The sequence below is a fragment of the Rhinopithecus roxellana genome, chromosome 1, assembly GCF_007565055.1.
Source record: "Rhinopithecus roxellana isolate Shanxi Qingling chromosome 1, ASM756505v1, whole genome shotgun sequence".
Lineage (NCBI taxonomy): Eukaryota > Metazoa > Chordata > Mammalia > Primates > Cercopithecidae > Rhinopithecus > Rhinopithecus roxellana.
In genome coordinates, this window is record NC_044549.1 from 79,357,360 (window position 1) to 79,381,003 (window position 23,644).

Here is a 23,644-nt window from a genome sequence, read left to right on the forward strand (position 1 = left end):
AAAATTATGGCATATTACAAAAAATGTTAGCGACCTCTTCAACTCTCTTAAATACCCAGGTAACATTCATCTTTCTGGATTGTTATAAAACAATAATGAATGTAAAGGGTCTAGCACATAGTACCCTCTATTTACTGATAACTATAATCATTAGTATAATCATTAGTTTTTTAATTATTATTAGTGCCTCTTGTGAAACATGACAGTACAGCAAGTAAACAGATCACCCCTTATACATAGTTTCTTTAATTAACAGTTCTCTTAGAATATCCCATGTAGGATATGAGCCTAGATATCCTACAGCATTATTCAACTAAAGTTACATTTCATAGAATTATTTCCTGAGCTTTAAAATATCTGGGCCAACCTAATCTTTGATAAAGCATATAAAAACATAAATTGGGGAAAGGACACCCTATTCAATAAATAGTGCTGGGAAACCTGAATAGCCACAGGATCCCCATCTCTCACCTTATACAAAAATCACCTCAAGACGGATCAAAGACTTAAATCCAAGACCTGAAACCATAAAAATTCTAGAAAATAACATCAGAAAAAAGCTCCTGGACATGGCCTAGGCAAAGAATTCATGACCTCAAAAGCAAACACAACAAAAATAAAAATAAATAAATGGGACCTAATTAAACTGAAAAGCTTCTGCACAGCAAAGGAAATAATCAGCAGGGTAAACAGACAACCCACAGAGTGGGAGAAAATATTTGCAAACTCTGCCTCCAACAAAAGACTAGTATCCAGAATCCACAATGAACTCAAACAAATCTGCAAGGAAAAAACAAATAATCTCATCAAAAAGTGAGCAAAGGACATGAATAGGCATTTCTCAAAAGAAGACAGACAAACAGCCAACAAACCAACGAAAAAATGCTGAACATAACTAATCACGGAAATGCAAATTAAAACCACAATGAGATACCACCTCACTCCTGCAGGAATGGCCATAATTTTCAAAAAACAATAGATGTTGGCGTGGATGTGGTGAAAAGGGAACACTTAAACTGCTTGTGAGAATGTAAATTAGTACAACCACTATGGAAAACAGTTTTGAGATTCCTTAAAGAACTAAAAATAGAACTACCATTCAATCAAGCAATCCCAAAGGAAAAGAAGTCATTATATGAAAAAGATATCTGCACAAGCATGTTTATTAGCAGCACAGTTCACAATTGCAAAGATACGGAACCAACCTAAATGTCCCTCGACCAATGAGTGGATAAAGAAAATATGGTATATAGACACCATCAAATACTACTCAGCCATAAAAAGGAATGAAATAATGTCCTTTGCCACAATTTGGATGGAGCTGGAGGCCATTATTCTTTTTTCTTTTTTCTAAGACAGAGTCTCACTCTGTTGCCCAGGCTAGAGTGCAGTGGCGCAATACACCACAACCTCCACCTCCCAGGTTCAAGCCATTCTCCTGCCTCAGCCTCCCGAGTAGCTGGGATTACAGGCACGTGCCACCACGCTCGGCTAATTTTTGTATTTTGAGTAGAGATGGGGTTTCACCATGTTGGCCAGGCTGGTCTTGAACTCCTGACCTCGTGATCCACCTGCCTTGGCCTCCCAAAGTGGTGGGATTACAGGCATGAGCCACCGCACCCAGCTGGAGGCCATTATTCTAAGTGAAGCAACTCAGGAATGGAAAAGCAAATATTGTATATTCTCACTTATAAGTGGGAGCTAAGCTATGAGGATGCAAAACAGTAACACAATGGACTTTGGGGACTCGGTGTGGGAAAGGCTGAGAGGGAGGTGAGGGTTAAAAGACTACATATTGGTACAATGTACACTGCTTGGGTGATGGGTACGCTAAAATCTCAGAAATCACCACTAAAGAACTCACCTGCGAGGCGCGGTGGCTCACGCCTGTAATCCCAGCACATTGGGAGGCCCAGGCGGGTAGATCACTTGAGGTCAGAAGTTCCAGCCTGACCAACATGGTGAAACCCTGTCTCTACTAAAAATACAAAATTAGCCAGGCACGGTGGCACACACCGGTAGTCCCAGCTATTTGGGGGGCTGAGGCAGGAGAATAGCTTGAAACTGGGAGGCAGAGGTTGCAGTGACACTCGGTCTCAAAAAAAAAAAAAAAAAAAAACAAGGAATTTACCCATGTAACCAAATCACTTATACCCCCCAAAACTATTGAAATTTTAAAAATTAAATTAATTTTTTCTTTAAGAAAAAATATCTACCCCAGACAAAGAGGCTCACGCTTGTAACCCCAGTACTTTGGGAGGCTGAGGTAGGAGGAGCTCTTGAGTCCAGGAGGTTGAAATCAGCCTGGGCAACATGGCAAAACCATGTCTCTATTTAAAAAATTTTTTTAATTTTAAATTAGAAATCTGTATTGTCATGCTATTACTAGAAATATCAGGAAAAAACATGTAAAAACAAAGTGTAAAAGAGGTAAATGATTTTTTAGCTCATGCAGGAATTTGGAGAAATATGTGAGAAATTATACTTGCTCATTCACTCATTTAATAAATAGCTGAGTACCTACAATATGCTAAGGAAAATTCTAAACATTGTAAACATAGCAGTAAATGAGACCCTGCCCTCATAAAGCTGGTATTGAAACTGAGGAGAGAGACAAAAGCACACAAATGTGTACTCTGTTAGGTAGCAAAAAAAAAATGCTGGCTGGGCGCGGTGGCTCACGCCTGTAATCCGAGCACTTTGGTAGGCCGAGGCAGGCAGATCACGAAGTCAGGAGATAGAGACCATCCTGGCTAACATGGTGAAACCCCATCTCTACTAAAAATACAAAAAAAAATTAGCCGGGCATGGTGGTGGGCGTCTGTAGTCCCAGCTACTCAGGAGGCTGAGGCAGGAGAATGGCGTGAACCTGGCAGGCGGAAGTTGCAGTGAGCCGAGATCCCGCCACCGCACTCCAGCCTGGGCGACAGAGCAAGACTCCGTCTCAAAAAAAAAAAAAAAAAAAAATGCTGAGGATCCCTTGAGCCCAGGAGTTCAAGGCTGCAGTGAGCTATAATTGTGCTACTGCACTTCGGTCTGGGCATTATAGTGAGACCCTGTCTCTAAAGAAAAAAAAAAAAAAGCTATGAAGAAAAATAAAGCACCATAAAAGGAAAAAGAATGATGGAGTGTCAAGAAGAAGCCACTATTTTATACAGAGGGGCCAGAGAAGGCCTTTCCAGGGAGGTGATATTCAAGGTGAGGGAAAAAACAAATGAGTTGTCAAATACCAGAAAAAGAGATTCCAGGAAGAAAAAACAGCAAGGCCATAAGGTGGTAATAAGCTTGGCATACTTTAGGAACGGCAAATGAAGTTGAAGTGGTGAGCAGAAATCAGATCATGTAGGACTTTATAGTTAATTATTGAATATCAGAAATACAGGAGGAATGTGGCCAGGCACAGTGGCCCACACCTGTAATCCCAACACTCTGGGAGGCTGAGAAGGGAGGATCACTTGAGTCCAGGAGTTTGAGAGCAGCCTAGGCAACATGGCAAGACCTTATCTCTAATAGAAGGAAAGGAAAGAAAGGGAAGAGAAGGGGAAGGGGAAGGGAAGGGGAAGGGGAAGGGAAGGGGAAGGGGAAGGGAAGGGGAAGGGGAAGGGAAGGGGAAGGGGAAGGGAAGGGGAAGGGAAGGAAGGGAGAACTAACGGTTACTGGGCTTAATACCTGAATGATGAAATGATCTGCATTTAAAAAGGTATCAAACAGTATCAAACAAAAAGAAGCCAGCCCAATGGGACTACAAAGGCACCTCTATAGGAGGCAGCTATGGAGAAAAAGTTGTAAGTATTTACATATTTTAAGCTTTTGTTTTTAAACAGGAATTACTTTAGCAAAGTATTTCTTTTAGCCATATAATTCTGAGCTTGGGAATTAATTCTACTTACCGTTCATTTTCTTTTCTATATTTTGAAGCTATGTCATTTAATAATATGCTTGCAAAGGCTTTTGCTTTATTTGTCAGGCCTGTCTTCAAATCTTCACAATCCAAACGCACCATAGGGTAATGAATCCACTGAGGCAAAAGCATTATTTCTGAGGCAAGACTGAAAAATTTTTCTATAAACTTGAAAAAAAGTGTTCAAATGAAAAAAAGTTTAGAACTTTCAGTGATTTTATAATATTGTATTGTTATGAAAGTCTTAATTATATAATATAAATACAACTTTATTTTTTGCTAAGTGACTAAAATTTTTTCCCTTGTTTCATACATATTTTTTCACCTATTCTTTCACTGAGGAATTTGCCAATCTACCAGTAAATATCGAATACAATACCATTCACAGTATCAAAATCTGAACATATCACAAGGTAAAATTTCCCTCAATAATTATTTCTTAAAACTATCCCCAGAGTCAACCCATTTCTCTGTTTAGAAACAAACTTATATCATGTAACAATTTGCATAGTAGATAAATATTTGCTTTTGCCATTACTGATAGCTCATTAAAGATTCTATTTTTTTCACTTTACATCCACATGGTCAAGGATTCTAATTCAATCTTTAAGAAAAAAATATATATATATATATATAAGGAACTTATTGGTTTTTGTTAAAATAGTCCAAGCCAGGCAAGATGGTTTGAGCCTATAATCCCAGCTACTCTTAGGAGACTAAGGTGGGAGGATTGCTTGAGCCCAGGAGTTTGAGGTTGCAGGCAGCTATGATGGCACCTTGCATTTCATGCTGGGTGACAGTGTAAGATCCTATCTTTAACAAAATAGTAATAATAATCCAGGAACAGATGCTCTGCAATTACCAAGATCCAAGATATTGGAATGTATGTCAACTTCTTAGTACCCAAACACTGGGGTAATTTTTAAAAATTAAACAAAGTAGTATCAAGAAAATCTGACAAGATATGTTGTACTTGGTAAAAGTGAAACACACTTACCAACTTTGGACTAACTTTGACTTAATTTCACAATCCACCTTTAATGTTTCTATCTGCCTTCCTTCTCACTCGATCTCCACTCTCTACCGAAATGGCCTATTCCTTTTATTCTTCCTTCAGGAGAACTTTCCTTTATGTTTCCTCTCTCTCAATGCTGTCCTATTTTTCTAGAGTATCTAGGATGTGGTGAATTGGGTTTAAATTTTTCAGTGTTCAAGGGGGAAGATAATAATTAATTGATTCAAAGACTGTCTTAAGCACCTGCCTTGTTCTTGGTTGGAAATACACCAAATAGGCCAGGCGCGGTGACTCACGCCTGTAATCCCGGCACTCTGGGAGGCCGAGGCGGGTGGATCACCTGAGGTCAGGAGTTCAAGACCAGCCTGGCCAACATGGTGAAACCCCGTCTCTACTAAAAATACAAAAATTAGCTGGATGTAGTGGCACACGCCTGTAATCCCAGCTACTCAAGAGGCTGAGAATCGCTTGAACCTGAGAGGTAGAGGTTGCAGTGAGCCGAGATCACACCACCACACTCCAGCCTGGAAGACAGAGCAAGACCTTATCTCAAAAAAAAAAAAAAAAAAAAAAAACATCAAATAAAGGATAGACAGAACTCATGGCATTGAAAAAAGATGAATATGGATAAATTTTACCATGATGAAAGAAGAAAAACACAAAAGAATATATATAGTGCGATACCTTTCATACAAACTTACCATGGACAAAACTAAACTATATTATTTAAGTATACATACATAGGTGGTAAAACCATAAAGGAAAGCAAGAAATGTCAGGATAATAGTTACCAACAAAGACAGAAGAAAGTTGTAATTGGGGAGAGGCACATGGTGGCTTCTGCGTGTTACAAAGTTCTCATTCTTAAGCTACGTGGTTATTACCACCTAGGTTATAATTACCTATCTGTCTATACATATATACTATGTATGTTATATTTCACAATTATATTAAATTTTTTCATGGAACATTTTAAACATACAAAAATAAGCAAAATGTACCCATCATCCAGTTTCAACAATTAGCAACTCATCACCAACCTTTTTTTAACTATACTCCTAACCACTCCCCTGTCCTGTTTTATTTTTACACAAATCACAAGCATCCTATAAATTCATCTGTATAAGCCAGGCATGATGGCTCATGCCTGTAAACCCCCAGCATTTTGGGAGACTGAGTCAGGAGGATTGCTTGAAGCCAGGAGTTCGAGATCAGCCTGAGCAACAAAGTGAACCCCCATCTCTACAAAAAAAAATAATTTTTTTTGAATTAGCCTTTCAGCTTGGGCAACATGGTGAAACCCTGTCTCTACAAAAAATACAAAAATTAGCCAGGTGTTGTGGTGCATGCCTGTAGTCTCAGCTATTCAGGAGGCTAAGGTGGGAGGATCACTTGAGCCCAGAAGGCGGAAGCTGCGTTAAGCCATGATCACACCACTGCTCTCCAGACTGAGTGACTGAGACTCTGCATGAAAAAAAAAAAAAAAAATTTTAGACAGGCATGTTGGAATATGCCTTTAATCCTTGCTACTTAGGAGGCTGAGGTAGAATGATCATTTGATCCCAGGAACTTGAGACTGCATTGAGCTATGCTGACATCACTGCACTCCAGTCTGGACAACAGAGACCCTGTCTCTAAAAAAATAAATTAAATAATAAGCCAGGTGTGGTGGCCCATGCCTGTAATCCCAGCACTTTAGGAGGCTGAGGTGGGCGGAGCACCTGAGGTCAGGAGTTCAAGACCAGCCTGACCAACATGGAGGACAAAATTAGCCGGGCATGGTGGCACATGCCTGTAATCCCAGCTACTTGGGAGGCTGAGACAAGAGAGTCGCTTGAACCCAAGAGGCAGAGGTTGTGGTGAGCCGAGATTGTACCATTGCACTCCAGCCTGGGCAGCAAGAGTGAAACTCGGTCTCAAAAAATAAATAAATAAATAAATAATAAATAAATAAGTTCATCTGTACAGATGTTACAGTTCATCATTCCTAAATTTCCCCCCAAATAGGCATACTAACCACAACTACAGTATATCAGAAACTGACAAAGAAATCCAGGAATATGTTACTAAATCTAAAAGTAAATTTTCAAATAGTTATATAAACTATCCCAAAACTATTACAAAATTCTAGAAAATGTCACTACAAAATAATAGACCTAAGGAAATAATCATTTTAAAAGTGAATGAGGCGGGGTGCAGTGGCTCACACCTGTAATCCTTGCATTTTGGGAGGCTGAGGCAGGTGGATCATGATCAGGAGACTGAGACCATCCTGGCCAACATGGTGAAACCCTGTCTACTAAAAATACAAAAATTGGCCAGGTGTAGTGGTGGGCACCTGTAGTCTCAGCTACTCAGGAGGCTGAGGCAGGAGAATCGCTTGGGCCCAGGAGGCAGAGCTTGCAGTGAGCCGAGATGGCGCCACTGCACTCCAGCCTGGGCGACAGGGCGAGACTCCATCTTAAAACAAAAAAACAAAAAAAAAAAAAAACAAACAAACAAACAAAAAAAACTTTAATAAAACATATGCTTGGTCTTGATATTTAGGGCTTATAGATACTACAGGTTATACCCAGGCCACAAAAAATTTAGCTGGTAATTCACAGAACATTTTTTGTGTTTATTCTCTGCATAGCACTGTATTGAAATATATGGTAAAATACAAATGAAAGAGAATACAGTTGGCCCTCTGTATCCACGGGTTCCACATCTGCAGATTCAGCTAATGGCAAATTGAAAATATTTGAGAAAAGCCATAAAAATAACAATAAAATAATTCAAATAAAAAACAATACAGTATAACTCTTTATATAGCATTTATGTTGCATTAGGTATTATAAGTAATCTAGAGATAGTTTAAAGTATACTGGAGGATGTGCATAAATTATATGCAAATACTAACACCATTTTATATGAGACTTGAGCATCTGCAGATTTTGATATCTATAGATGGGTCCTAGAACAAATACCTGCAGCTACCAAAAGACAACTATATGCCATCTCTGAATTTGTGAAAGTAATTATGCATTTATGCATTCACAAAATAGTTTCATGAAACCATAAAAATCAAATAAGGTAAAAAGTATGCATATTAGAAAAAAACCCATAGTCATCTCAATAGATGCCAAAAAAGCATTAAACAAACAAGTCTAAAGGTAGTGAGTTATCTCATTTGATTGTTCACAGTTAATCACAGATCAAACTGCTTGTTCTACTCTTTCCCCTTTCTCACTAACTATTGGGTACTTTACCAGTCAAAAAAGAAAAGAAAAAAAGCATTTAACGAAACCCAACACTCTTTCATGGTAAAAACACAAACTAGGAATAGAAGAGAACATCCTCAACTTTCATAAGGCATGGTTAGGAAAAACCTACAACTAACATTATACTTAATGATGAAAAAATGAACATTTCCCTCTAAGATCAAGAACAAGATAAGGGCCAGGCACAGTGGTTCGTGCTTGTAATTCCAGAGCTTTGGGAGGCTGAGGCAGGAGGATCACTTTCATCCAGGAGTTTGAGACCAGCCTGAGCAACATAGTAAGACCCCATCTCTACAAAAAATACAAAAATTAGCTGGGTGTGATGGCACACACCTGTTGTTCCAGCTACTTGGGAGGCTGAGGTGGGAAGATGGCTTGAGCCTGGGAGGTCAAGGCAGCAGTGAGCATGGTTCTACCACCGCACTCCAGTCTGGATAACAGAGTGAGACCTCGTCTAAAAAAAAAAAAAAAGAACTTGTACTACATTGTCTGGGCACGGTGTCTCACGCCTATAATCCTGGCACTTTAGGAGGCTGAGGTGCATGGATTACTTGAGCCCAGGAGTTTGAGACCAACCTGGGCAACATAGTGAGACCTTGTCTCTACTAAAAACAAAAAAATAACTTAGCTAGATGTGGTGGTCTGTGCCTATAGTCCCAGATACTTAGGAGGCTGAGGTGGGAGGATCACTGGAGTCTCGGAGGCTGAGGCTGCAGTGAGCTGAGATCACATCACTGTACTCCAGCCTAAGCAACAAAGTGAGACCCTGTCTAAAACGAAACAAAACATTGTACTACAGATACTAGCCAGTGAAATTAGGCAAGAAAAATAAACAAAAGGAACTCAGATTAGAAAGGAAGTAAGACAATCACTATTGCACATGACATGACATTGTATACAGAAAATTCAGGGCCAAGTGTGGTAGCTCTCATCTGTAATTCCAGCACTTTGGGAGGCTGAGGCAGGCGGATCGCTTGAGGTCAGGAGTTTGAGATCGGCCTAGGCAACATGACGAAATCCCTTCTCTCAAAAAATACAAAAGTTATCCCACCATAGTGACATATGCCTGTATTCCCAGCTACTCAGGAGGCTGAGGCAGGAGGACCATTTAAGCCTGAGAGGTTGAGGCTGCAGTGAGCTGTGACAGCACCACTACAATCCAGCCTGGGCGGCAGAGCAAGACCCTGCCTCAAAAAAAAATTTTTTTAAAATGTTGCTAGAGATAAAGAGAGATATTCTAAAATAATAAAAGGGTCAGTCCATCAGAAAAATATGACATTTACACATATATAACAGAGTACCAAAATATGTGACACAGTAAATGACAGAAATAAATCATACTTTTTGATAGATTATATAATATTTGATTTTGATTGAGTATATAATATGTGAACTACATCTCAATAAAGTTGTTTTGTAAAATAAAAGCTAGAGTATCAGTATCAGTAAAAAACTTCAGAATAAGAAACATAATCAGGGGCCAGGTGAGGTGTCTCACGCCTGTAATCCTAGTATTTTAGAAGGCTGAGGTGGGCAGATCTCCTGAGGTCAGGAGTTCGAGACCAGCATGGCCAACATGTTGAAACCCCATGGCTACTAAAAAATACAAAAAAATTAGCTGGGCATGGTGGCAGGCACTTGTAATCCCAGCTACTCAGGAGGCTGAGGCAGGAGAATCACTTGAACTCAGGAGGTGGAGGTTGCAGGGAGCCGAGATCGTGCCATTGCACTCTAGCCTGGGCGACAAGAGCAAGACTCCATCTCAAAAAATATATATATTTATATATGTTTTAAATATATATTTGATATATATTTATATATAAATTTTATAAATATACAAATATATTTTATATTATTTTATATATTTTATATATTTATATATTTTTTTAATCCCTGATTTTATATATACTTATATATATAAAAGATCAGGGATTTAAAAGATTATTTTTTATAATAATAATGTTCATCAAAAAAAATAACAATCCTAAATATCTATGTATCCAAAAACAGAAATTCAATAGCCTGTGGCAAACTGAATCCTGTCAATGACCACTTGAGTGAACTTGGAATCATTCTGCCCCAGTCAAACCTTCATGAGAACATAGCCCTAGCTGATAGCTTGACTGCAACTTTATGAGAGACCTTGAGCCATAGGGACCCAGCTGATCCAAGGCTGGATTCCTGACCCACAGATAGTATAAGATAATAAAGTTTGGTATTTTAAGGCACTAAATTTTGGGGGTAATTCAGGTTTATCTCAGGAAAACAACATTGGGTTAATATTTGAACATCAATAAATATAATTCAAAATATTAACCAAAAAAAGAGAAAATCCATGTGATCAATTAAATATGTGCCAAAAAATACTTGACAAAATTCAGCACCCTCCCATTATAAAAACTCTTGGCAAACTTGGAATAGAAGGGAATTTCATCCACATGATAAAGGGCATCTACCAAAAACCCAACTTTTAACGTATTTAATGATGAAAATCTGAATATATTTCCCATAAGACTATAAACACAGCAAGGATGCCCTATCTCACTGCTGCTATTCAACACTGTAATGTAAATAAAAATTGCTATTAAAAATACTATTTATGGCCAGGTGCAGTGGCTCATGCCTGTAATCCCAGCACTTTGGGGGGCCGAGGTAGGTGGATCACCTGAGTTAGGAGTTCAAGACCAGCCTGGCCAACATGGCGAAATCCTGTCTCTACTAAAAATACAAAAATTAGTTGGGTGTGGTGGCAAGCGCCTGTAATCCCAGCTACTCGGGAGGCTGAGGCAGGAGAATCGCTTGAACCCAGGAGGCAGAGTTTGCAGTGAGCCGAGATCGCACCATTACACTCCAGCCTGGGCAACAAGAATGAAACTCTGTTAAAAAAAAAAAAAAAAAAAAAACTATAAGAAAATCAGGTAAACCTGAAACATTTTAAGGGACAGATTTAGGAAAATATTTGCAAGAGCTGTACAGTGCAAACTACAACTACATTGCTGAGTGAAATTAAAGAAGGTCCAAATAAATTTAAATACATACTATGGTCATGTATTGAAAGCTTCTATTTCAAGATGGCAGCTCTTTCCAAATTGATTCAGAGATTCAATGCAATCCTAACCAAAATCCGAGCTGGCTTCTTTAGGAATTGATAGGTTGATTTTAAAATGTATATGGAAATGCAAAGCACCTAGAATAGTCAAAATAATTTTGGAAAAAGAACAAAGTGGGAGAACTTGCACTACTTGATTTTACAATTTACCATTAAACTACAGAAATCAAGACAATGTGGTACTGGCATAAGAATAGATATATAAATCAATGGAAAATAGAGAATCCAGAAATAGACCCACAGATATAGGATCAATTGATTTTTCAACAAAGATGGCAAGATACTTTAATGAGGACAAGACAGTATTTTTGACATATGATGCTGGGGCAGCGGGATGTCCACATGAAAAACATCTGAACCATGACCTGTATCCCACACCACGTACAAAAGTTAACTTACAAAGGGTCATAAGACCTAAATGTGAAAGTTACAACTATAAAACTTCTAGATGATCACATGTGTTGTTTAGGGATTCTAAGAAAAGCTTCTAGAGTAAAACATAGGAACAAAGCTTTATGATCATGGAGTAGGAAAGATTTGTTAGGACACAAAAAGTATGAACCTCAAAAGAAAAAAATTGATAAACTAGAATTAATTATAATTTAAAATGTCTGCTCCTTGAAAGACATCGTTATAAAAATAAAATGTCAAGGCATAAACTATGAGATAATATTTGCAAAACTATTTCAGATAAAGAACTTTTACCCAGAATATATAAAGAATTCTTAAAACTCCATAACATTGATTATAACAATATAGTCCAATAAAATACATCCATTATAGCTCCACAATAAAACATAAAAACCCAATTTAAAATGTACAAACAATTAAGAGACACTTTATTTTTATTAATAAAAAGATACACAGATGGAATGTGACATGTTAAAAGATGCTAAACATCATTAGTCATTAAGGAAATGCAAATTAAAACCACAATGGGATACCAATATACACATGAACTTAAAAAGGCTGGTAATCTAGATGTGAAAGTGCAGTGGGAAAAAATAAAACAATAATAAAAAGTAAAAGACTGATAATCCCGAACGCTGAAAAGGATGTGGAAGAACTGGACATCTCATACACTGCTGGTGAGATTGTACATGACATAACAACTTTGAGAGAAATTTAAGTTTCTTCTGTTTTTTGAGACAAGAGTTTTGCTCTGTCACCCGAGTTGGAGTGCAGTGTCATGATCATAACTCACTGCAGACTCGAACTCCTAGGCTCCGGTAATCCTTTCACCTCAGCCTCCTGAGTAGCTGAGACTACAGGTGCAAGCTACTATGCCTGGCTTAACAGTTTCTTTAAAAGTTAAACATACACTTCCCATACCACGCAGCAATCCAACTCCTAGAAAGAGAAATGAAAGCATATGTTCGCACAAAGACTTGTAAACAGAAGACCATAGTAACTTTATTCATAATAGCCAAAAACTGGAAACATCTCAAATACCCATCAAAATGTGAATGAATAAAGAAACTGTATATCTATACAGTGAAATACTACTAAGCAATAAAAGAAATAAGCTAGGCTGGGCACGGTGGCTCACACCTGTAATCCCAGCACTTTGGGAGGCCGAGGTGGCGGACCATGAGGTCAGGAGGTCGAGACCATCCTGGCTAACACGGTGAAACCCCTTCTCTACTAAAAATACAAAAAATTAGCCAGCCGTGGTGGCGGGCGCCTGTAGTCCCAGCCACTCGGGAGGCTCAAGCAGGAGAATGGCTTGAACCTGGGAGGCAGAGTTTGCAGTGAGCCGAGATTGCACCACTGCACTCTAGCCTGGGCAACAGAGCAAGACTCCGTCTCAAAAACAAAAACAAAAAACACACATATACACACAAAAACAAAAACAAACAAAAACAAACAAAAGAGGAATAACTACTGATACACACAACACAGATAAATCTCAAAAACTTTATGCTAATAAAAGAAATCAGATGCAAAAGAGTATATGTATTTATGACTCTATTTATCTGAAACTTTAGAAAACAAAAACCTAATCTATAGTAACAGAAAGCATGCCAGCAGTTTCCTGAGGTCAGAGTTGGGGAGAATTGACCAGGACGGGGTATAAGAAAACTTTCTGAGGTAGGAGAAATGTTCTACATCTTGATTCTGGTGATGGTTACATGAGTGTACACATTTGTCAAAACTCATATATAACTGTACAATTAAAATAGGTACATTTTATTGTATATAAACTAAATCTCAAGTTGATTTTTTAAAGTTAATTTCTCTTGAAATCAATAAAGAATTTTTAAAAGGGATGGAATGACAAATAAATATAGCAAAATCCTAGAATGTAGGTGGTATGCTTTGTAAAATTCCTTCAATTTATCTGTACAGGCTGGGTGTGGTGGCTCATGCCTGCAATCCCAACACTTTGAGAGGCCAAGGTGGGAGGATTGCTTGAGTGTAGAAGTTCAAAACCACCCAGGGAAACGTAAGGAGACCCCATCTCAAAAAAAAAAAAAAAAAAAAAAAAACTTTAAAAAAAAATTAGCCAGGAGGTGTACGCTTCTAGTCTCAGCTACTCGGGAGGCTGAAGTGGAGGACTGCTTGAACCCGGGAGGTTAAGGCTGTAGTGAGCCATGATCATGCCACTGTACTCCAGCCTGGGCAATAGAGTGAGACTCTGTCTCAAAAAAAAAAATAAAAAAACTGTATATGTTTAATATTTAAGATGTTAGAAAAATTAAAATGTATAAAAATATACATTTAAAAATCTAAACAGTCAATAGAAAGAAGGAAAATGAAGAAATATTAGGCTAGTTTTAACCAATAGAACAAGGTCACTTGAGGAGGTACGAGTCTTTTCTCTTTCAATTGCCTTTTCCCCAGTACTACCAGAAATCTTTTTTTTTTTTTTTTTTTTTTTTTTGAGATGGAGCCTCATTCTGTTGCCCAGGCTGGAGTGCAGTGGCATGATCTCTGCTCACTGCAACCTTCGCCTCCCAGGTTCAAGCAATCCTACTCCTCAGTCCCCCTAGTAGCTGGGATTACAGGCATGGACAACCATGCTTGGCTAATTTTTTATTTTTAGTAGAGACGGGGTTTCGCCATGTTGGCCAGGCTGGTCTCGAACTCCTGACCTCCCATGATCCACCCACCTTGGCCTCCTAAAGTACTGAGATTAAAGGTGTGAGCCACTGCACCTGGCCCAGAATTATCTTTCTAAAACTCAGATCCAAATAGATTATTTCCATGGCTAAAAACCTTCAGAACAAAGTACAAACTCTTGAGCAAAGATACTCCAGGATTTTCCCATGTGGCTCCAACTTACACTTCGAACTTCATCATATTCTAAATCTTCCATGTACTGTGTCCCCGTTACCTATGATTTAACTATTTTCGTTCATTTATGTTCTCTGAACACCTTGGTTCATGCTACATCCCCTCCCTTCTCCACCTATAAAATCTACTTCAAAGCCCAACTCACATTTCACTTCTTGCATAATATCTTCACCAATTTCCCAAAACAAACAACACTTTGTCCATATCTCTATTCTAGTACTTATCTCAATACTTCATAATTGTTATTTCCATGTCAGGCTTCCAGGCCAAATATAAGCTCCTGAAGACCATGGTTGTGTATTTTTTTTTAGACAGGGTCTCGCCCTGTTGCCCAGCTGGAGTACAGTGGTGCAATCAGAGCTCACTGCAGCCTCAACCTCCCGGGCTCAAGTGATCCTCTTGCCTCAGCCTCCTGAGTAAGAAGGACTATAGGCATGCACCACCATACCTGGCTAATTAAAAAAACAAACAAACAAAAAAAAAACTTTCGTAGAGACAGGGTCTCACTATGTTGCCCAGGCTGGTCTCAAATTCCTGGGCTCAAGCAATCCTTTTGCCTTGGCCTTTCAAAGTGCTGGGATTACAGGCAAGAGCCACCATTCCCACCCTATCATTTATTTTTGCATCACCAAATCTTGCTAGGTGCCTGAATGTGATAAGGAAATTTTTATTGAATTAATAAATGAGTAAATGAATGACTAAAGAAATTATAAGGTAAGACAATGAGTTTTGCTGAAATTATATTTTAAATAAGAAATTCTATTTAAGCATTTACTTTTAGAATGGAAAGATCCTAATGTTACAAAAAATTCAAAACACATTAATAAAAACAGAATTACCACTTACCTCTGTATATTCATCAAAAGTATGATCTTCTGTCTGAAAAGTCTCTATATTCTCAACCGCAGTCCCATCAAGGAGCCAGTTATATTTTTCAACTGAAAATTAATAATCTAATTAAAATCTCAGTAATATCCTTTTTAGAAGATAAAACTTTTTTTATATGATCATGGAATGGGGAACCGACTCAATTAAATATTATTATTAATAAGAGTATTAACACATATGATTTACTATATTTTAAGAAAATGGGTAGAATAAAAGCAAACCAAGTTAAACACAGACATTTTAAAACAAAGGTAATAGAGTATTTGAGACTTTTAAGAATGACTTGGGGTACAGATACACCAATTAATAGAAGATGTTGGTTAATAGAATGTCAAAGAACAACCATACATCCTGACCTCACACACACGTGAGGAGACTACAGACCAATAAAACTGAGCTATAGCCTCTTTGAAACTATTCTCAGAAATTACCTTGCTTTTACCCTTGAATTATTCCAACATTTCTTCTCTCTGCCTTTGACTTTACCATCCTGCTCCAGTTCACACACACCCTTTGGAATGGACAACAAAATGTATTGGGTTTGATTCTTGACTCTGCCAAAAGCTACGCCTATGCTCACTTCTGGCTCTCCCTGTCCTTTCATGGCAGCCCCAGGCAAACAGACACCTGACCAAATTCTAGCACAAATAAAATGATGACAAAATGGTATAATATTATATATGTCATACACACCATATGTCTCATAATGTTTTCTTGCACCTTCTAAGTTCCGATGTACTGCTGCCTTCAGTGTATCAACAGCCCAGTGTAACACGTGTTCAGGAAGTTCTGTGTCAAGATTTACTGGTGTTGAAGTTCCTGATAGCCAAGAGGGGATTGTTTGGACATTCTAATGGAAATAAAAATAACAGCAATGTATATAATAAATATCTAACTGTATAATTAATCTATATGTAGATTTTTTTTTTGAGACGGAGTCTTGCTCTGTCACCCAGGCTGGAGTGCAGTGGTGAGATCTCGGCTCACTGCAACCTCCACCTCCCGGGTTCAAGCGCTTCTCCTGCCTCAGCCTTTTGAGTAGCTGGGATTACAGGCAAATGCCACCACACCAAGCTAATTTTTGTATTTTTAGACAGGGTTTCACCATGTTGGTCAGGCTGGTCTCGACTTCCTGATCTTGTGATCCGCCTGCCTCGGCCTCCCAAAGTGCTGGTATTACAGGCGTGAGCCAGCGTACCTGGCCTATTTTTTGTATTTTAGTAGAGATGGTGTTTCACCATGTTGGTAAGGCTGGTCTCGAACTCCTGAGCTCAGGCGATCCGCCCACCTCATCCTCCCAAAGTGTTAGGATTACAGGCGTGAGCCACTGCGCCGGGCCTATATGTAGATCTTATACTATATTTTTAAACATTCTTTTCAGATTTCAGTGGCCGAAGAAAAAATAACTTGATACAAAATAATGATTTAAAATTGTATAGTTTGTAGTCTAACATAAAACCAGTTGGGCCAGGTGCAGCAGCACGTGACTATAGTTCCAGCTACTTGGGAAACTGAGGCAAGAAGATCACTTGAGCCCAGGAGTTCGAGGCAGCAATGTGCTATGATCATGTCTGTGAATAGCCACTGCACTTCAGCCTAGGTCAATAGTGAGACCCTGTCTTAAACAAAACAAAACAAAGAAAACCTTAAGTTGCGTTAGTTTTCTATCATTCAACAAATATTTATTGACTAATTATTTATTGACAAATAAATATTTAACAAATATTTTTGAGACAGAGTCTTGCTCTGTCACCAGGCTGGAGTGCAGTGGCGTGATCTTGGTTCAAGCCTCCAACTCCCTGGTTCAAGCGATTCTCTTGCCTCAGCCTCCCGAGCAACTGGGATTACAGGCACGTGCCACCACACCCATCTAATTTTTGTATTTTTAGTAGAGATGGGGCTTCACCATGTTAGTCAAGATGGTCTCGATCTCCTGACCTCGTGTTCCGCCTGCCTCGGCCTCCTAAAGTGCTGGGATTACAGGCGTGAGCCACTGTGCCCGGCCGACAAATATTTATTGACTAATATTTATTGACAAAGTAATTATACCAGAAAGCTCTAGAAAGAACAAATATTAATTAGATCTTGTTCTTAAGAAGCTCACAACTCAGTAGAGATGAGACATGCAAAAAAAAAAAAAAAATCAATTCATAGCTACAAGAAAAGTTCTAAGAAGGAAGATGTCATCTCCAGCCAAGAGACTTTTTCAAAGAGAAAGCAATTTCTAATTTAAAATAATTGAGGGAGGAAAATAACACAAAGAGTCATAACATTTTATGTACATATACACTTCATAGAGATTCGACTCAAATAATTTAAAATTCTTTAAAAGAGCCACATAAAGAAACCCAATGGGTAAAGATGTAATACCTGCAGAGCTTCGGCTATTCGTTCTACCAAACTCAAAACATTATCTTCCAAATCTTGAAAGGTAGGATAAAATTCCATTTTGTCATCATCAAATGTCAATTCTATCTTAAATATTGGCAGCCTTTCTTGATCTTTTGGGTCAAAGAGTTTTACAAATCCTTCTACAGTTCTCCTTAAGAGATCCTTTAGCTGCATGATATAAATCATTATTACTTTAGAGAGTACAAATTCAACTTTGAACTAACATCAGTAAACTGATTATAATTGTCTATATCTGATTATAATCGTCTATAATTAAAACATCCTATCAATCCATTTAATCTTGAAAATTATCTTCATTCAGCATACTATATATACATGCGTATACACACACACACACATATATATACATATATATATATATATATATATATATATTTTTTTTTTTTTTAAGACAGTGTCTCACTCTGTTGCCCAGACTGCAGTGCAGTGGTGCCATCATAGCTCACTGTAACCTTGAACTCCTGGGCTCAGGCAATCCTCCTGCCTCAGCCTCCTGAGTAGCTGGGACTACGATGCATGCCACCACACCCAGCTAATCAGCATGATATGTTCTTATTAATTTTTAATATTTGTGGGTACATAGTAGGTGTATATAAAGGTTACAAGAGATATTCTGATATAGGAATGTAATGTGTAATAGTCACATCAGGGTAAATGGGATTTCTATCACTTCAAGTATTTATCCTTCATGTTACAAACAATCTAATTATACTCTTTTAGTTATTTTGAAAGGGATGATTAAATTATGTTTTGCTGTAGTTACCCAGTTGTACTAGTAAATACTAGGTCTTATTCATTCATTCTTTTTGTTTGTTTCTTTGTTTTTTGTTTTTGAGACAGGGTTGCCCAGGTTAGAGTGCAGTGGCAAGACCTCGACTTACTGCAACCTCTGCCTGCTGGGCTCAGGCCATCCTCCCACCTCAGTCTCCTGAGTAGCTGGAACTACATGCACATGCTACCATGCCTGGCTAATTTTTGTATTTTTTGTAGAGGCAGGGTTTTGCCATGTTGCTCATGGCTGGTCTCAAACTCCTGAGCTCAAGTGACCCACCTGCTTCAGCCTCCCACAGTGCTGGGATTGTAGGCATGAGCCACCACACTCAGCTTATTTATTCTTTCTAACTTTTTGGTACCCATTAAATATCCCCACTTACCACCCCCCGTGCTCACTTCTCCCACTACCTTTCCCAGCCTCTGGTAACCATCCTTCTATTCTTTATCTCCATGAGTTCAACTGTTTTAATTTTTAGCTCCCACAAATAAGTGAGAACATACATTAACAAATGTAACCTAAAACAATAAATAGAACATTATATGCAAAATCTAATTTTGTTTTTGGTTTTGGTTTTTTTGTTTTTGTTTTTGTTTTGAGACAGAGTCTCACTCTGTCGGCCAGGCTGGAGTGCAATGGCACGATCTCGGCTCACTATATCCGTCTCCCGGGCTCAACGGGCTCAAGTAATTCTCCTGCCTCAGCCTCCTGAGTAGCTGGGATTATAGGTGCCTGCCACCATGCCTGACTAAATTTTGTAGTTTTAGTAGAGACAGGGTTTCACCATGTTGGCCAGGCTGGTCTCGAACTCCTGACCTCAGGTAATCCACCCACCTCGGCCTCCCAAACTGCTGGGATTATAGGTGTGAGCCACTGTGCCCAGACTGTTTTTGTTTTTTAAGACTGGGTCTTGCTCTGTTGCCCAAGCTGGAGTGCAGTGGCACAATCATAGTTCACAGTAGACTCGAGCTCCTGGGATCCGGGGCTCAAGCAATCCTCCCACCTCAGCCTCCTGAGTAGCTGGGACAATAGGCCTGAGCCACCATGCCTGGCTAATTTTTTATTTTTTTTCTAGAGACAGTGTCTCACTTTGTTTCCCAGGCTGGTCTTGAACTCCTGGGCTCAAGTGATCCTCCCACCTTAGCCTCCCAAAGTGCTGAGATTACAGGCGTGAGCCACCACACCCAGCCAAACCTTAATTTTTTAATAGAATATCAACAATCTTAAAATGGAGACTCAGAATTTTTCACATTCTTTAGTAATTCTGTCCCTGGTACAGAAAATGTTCCAAAAGATTAAACAACATGGTAGAGACTGAAGGGAGGGGAGGCCTGACAGCCAGAGGTAAAGGTGTAATGGGGGGACATGCACATGGAATGAGGTACAGTGGAATGCCAGAGCTAGCTCCTGTTCTCTCAAGAGTCAATTGTTAAATATTCAAGAATTTTGTGAGCCAGTTGTTAAACTCTTAGAAGCTCGAAATTTACCACGGTGGGAATATTTACACCACAGAAGTCAACAAACACTACAAATCAGGGTAATTTTCTTTTTTATTTATTTATTATGTTCTGACAGAGTCTCACTCTGTTGCCCAGGCTGGAATGCAGTGGCACAATCTAGGCTCACCACAACCTCCACCTCTCGGTCTCAAACTATTCTTGTGCCTCAGCCTCCTGAGAGGCTGAGATTACAAGCATATGCCACCATGCCTGGCTAATTTTTGTATTTTTAGTAGAGAGGAGGTTTTGCCATGTTGGCCAGGCTGGTCTTGAACTCCTGAGCTCAAGTGATCCACCTGCCTGGACCTCCCAAAGTGCTGGTATTATAGGTGTGAGCCACCGTGGCCAGCCTAAGGGTGATTTTCTTTTCTAGACAGCCATATTTCTAGCACACTACTGAATGAAAGTAAAGTCACTGGAACTTAGAAATGTGCACAAGGAGCTTCTAAAATACGAATAATGCTCTTATAGAGAACCAACTGTTGGGAATTTCCCCCAGCAGACAAACACGGTTCTAAATTATCTTCAAGACATTCCTCATCTCTTTACTTTTATTAAATAATCACAGTCCTCTTAAGAGGGTAAAGGTAGAAAGGAAACCATGTATATTAGTTACAGCATTACATACTAGATATTAAATATGTATATTATCCTTTTAAATATGCAAGACAAAATTCATGGAATTGTTGGAGGTCTTTACCAAAATGGCAAGTTTTTCTTCAAAACTATTTTTCTAGAATTGTATATCTACAATAGTAAAAATTTGGGGGGGCCATAAATATAATTTCATAAAATTAAAAATTCCCTATTTGTCATTTAAAGATTATCAATAACTTTAAAATTTTTTTCCACTGGATACCTCTTATACAATGATCAATAACATTTTAAACCAAGATTTTACTGAGAACGAAATGAGAATCAACCAACTCGAAATTTAATAAATTCAAAAATATGTTACTAGAATAATTCTTTTGTTAACATACTCCAAATAAAGCTATAATTAACTTATATATCCTTTAGGCATGAGCCAAGTAATTACTCATAATACTAACATATACTTCTAGATTTCCTTTCATTTTAGATAGTTTCAGAAACTCAGTATTTTTCCGCTAAAATTATTTAAATAAAATTGCATGAGAAATATTTTAATTTATTTCAAAATAATTACTTAGCACTATGTTTACATAGAATTCTATTTAAAATACTGAACTAATTTTAATAACATTATCATTTGATATACATAAAGTGTATTTACCTGATTTGACATAAGTGTGGAAACACAGCTATAAAATGCATCCAATTTTTCAGGTTTAACACCTTCTAGTGCCTCCTTCTTAGTAAAGAGATTTATAACCTTTGGATACCATGTATTCATTATCTTCTCTTCTGCTTTTCTAGCTTGTATTGATAGATCAGTTTTCAGTGATTCACAGTCAATTGGACCTTTAGCTCTATTTACAAGAAAAAGAAATATGATTTGAAGCAAATGATACATATTGGTCTTAAAACACAATTGTTGGGCCGGGCATGGTGGTTCACACCTGTAATCCCAGCACTTTGGGAGGCTGAGGCAGGCAGATCATTAGGTCAGGAGTTTGAGACCAATCTGGCCAATGTGGTAAAACCCCATCTCTACTAAAAATACAAAAATTAGCTGGGCGTGGTGGTGTGTGCCTGTAATCCCAGCTACTTGGGAGGCTGAGGCAGGAGAATCGCTTGAACTAGGGAGGCAGAGGTCGCAGTGAGCCGAGATCGCACCATTGCACTCCAGCCTGGGTGACAGAGCAAGACTCCATCACGAAACACACACACACACACACACACACACACACACACACACACAATTGTTGAAACAAACAAGATACATTTTTTAAAACTCTAAAATCTAGAGAAAAGTGTTGAAGATTTAGGGATCTGTTTTAGAAATTATACAGTCAAAAATATAGACTCAAGCAAGGAGACATTCAAATTTTAAATTTAATTAATAAATACAGGATTTTACCTAATTCCTGTAAAGTCCAACAAAACTGTATCAGCAAATGTTGTATAACCAAGGTCCAGTAACATTTTCATAGTTGGATGAACAATGTACAAATTAGAGAATATTTGATTTCTTGCCTGCACATAGCTAGAACGCCAAGGATTAGAATAATCCAGGCCTCTGGAAAAGCAAAACACCATATCGAACATGATTATAATACACCCTAAACTTTAGGAAATAATGCTTATAACATGAAATTAGTATTGAAGTGAGAAAACTGGGGCTTGAGAAGAGGGAACTGTGGTCAGCAATGGGAACCTTAAGATATATGCATTTAATAAAAACACATCAAGAACTCAATACTGCATTATCTTCAGAGAGAACAGAAATAATTTGTGAGTACTGATGGGCCAGATCTGAGAGCTCTGCTAACTTCCACTGTGCTTTGGCTCAGGTATCCCAGGAGAAAATGAAAGAACACAGTCTTTAGGACTAAAGAAAAGGGCTGGAGAAATCTGTCTGGCATATACCAAAGCTTATCAAGGCTAAGTTAAGCTATGCATTCATAAAGATCTCCCCAGTTATGCATGTAGAAATAAACAAGCATAGTAGAGAGGGTACCTCTGGGGGAAAAACAAGAGTACTTTTTTTTTTTATGTGGTCAAAATACCTTTGAGCATCACAACTGTAGACTTGAATATAAGATCAGTTTATTTTTTATCTATATCAAAAATTGGATGAAGTACTGTTTGTAAACTAATTTACTCACACAGGAGATTCAGGTAAAGGACCTCCTTCATCTTCAAGCCATTTAACTGGTGGTTTCACAAGAACGCTCTGCACTAAAATACACAGACATATTAATGCTTCTTGAAAATCTCTGCACAATCTATTAATATCAAAGTTTCTAACTTTTGGTTTTGGATGGTATAGTTTACTATGCATTAAAAGGAATGTAAGAAAAAACTCCTTTATTTGAAACAAAATCAAGTTCTTGGTACTATTTTGGCCTTACTTTAGAGGAGAGTTCAGATAAATAAAAGCTTTAATAAGATCTTAGTTTTTCGCATTCCATCTACTCAAAAGTCACTAGCATGGCCACTTAAAAAAAATGCATTTCATGGTGGCTACCAGGGACTGGAATGTTAGTCACAGGCTACAAAATTTCAGTTAGATAGGAGGGAACAAGTTCAAGAGATTATACAACATGGAGGCCGAGCACAGTGGCTCATGCCTGTAATCCCAGCACCTTGGGAGGCCAAGGAAGGCAGATCACCTGAGGTCAGGAGTTCGAGAGCAGCCTGACCAACATGGTGAAACTCCATCTCTACTAAAAATACAAAAATTAGCTGGGTATGGTGGCAGGCACCTGTAGTCCCAGCTACTCGGGAGGCTGAGGCAGGAGAATTGCTTGAACCTGGGAGGTGGAAGTTGCATTGAGCCGAGATTGTACCACTGCACTCTAGCCTGGGCAACAGAGTGAGACTCCGTCACAAAAAAAAAAAAA

At 38.4% G+C, this 23,644-nt stretch overlaps 1 protein-coding gene across 1 annotated transcript in view; it reads right to left on the reverse strand.

Annotated features, from left to right (window-relative positions):
• The window catches only part of DNAH12 (dynein axonemal heavy chain 12), a 244,273-nt gene that overhangs the window by 186,152 nt on the left and 34,477 nt on the right, over window positions 1–23,644 (reverse strand). Inside the window, 7 exon segments of the mRNA XM_030926675.1 lie at window positions 3,891–4,069; window positions 15,432–15,523; window positions 16,167–16,323; window positions 17,844–18,032; window positions 21,412–21,607; window positions 22,159–22,317; window positions 22,907–22,979. Coding sequence (XP_030782535.1) covers window positions 3,891–4,069; window positions 15,432–15,523; window positions 16,167–16,323; window positions 17,844–18,032; window positions 21,412–21,607; window positions 22,159–22,317; window positions 22,907–22,979 — 1,045 coding nt within the window.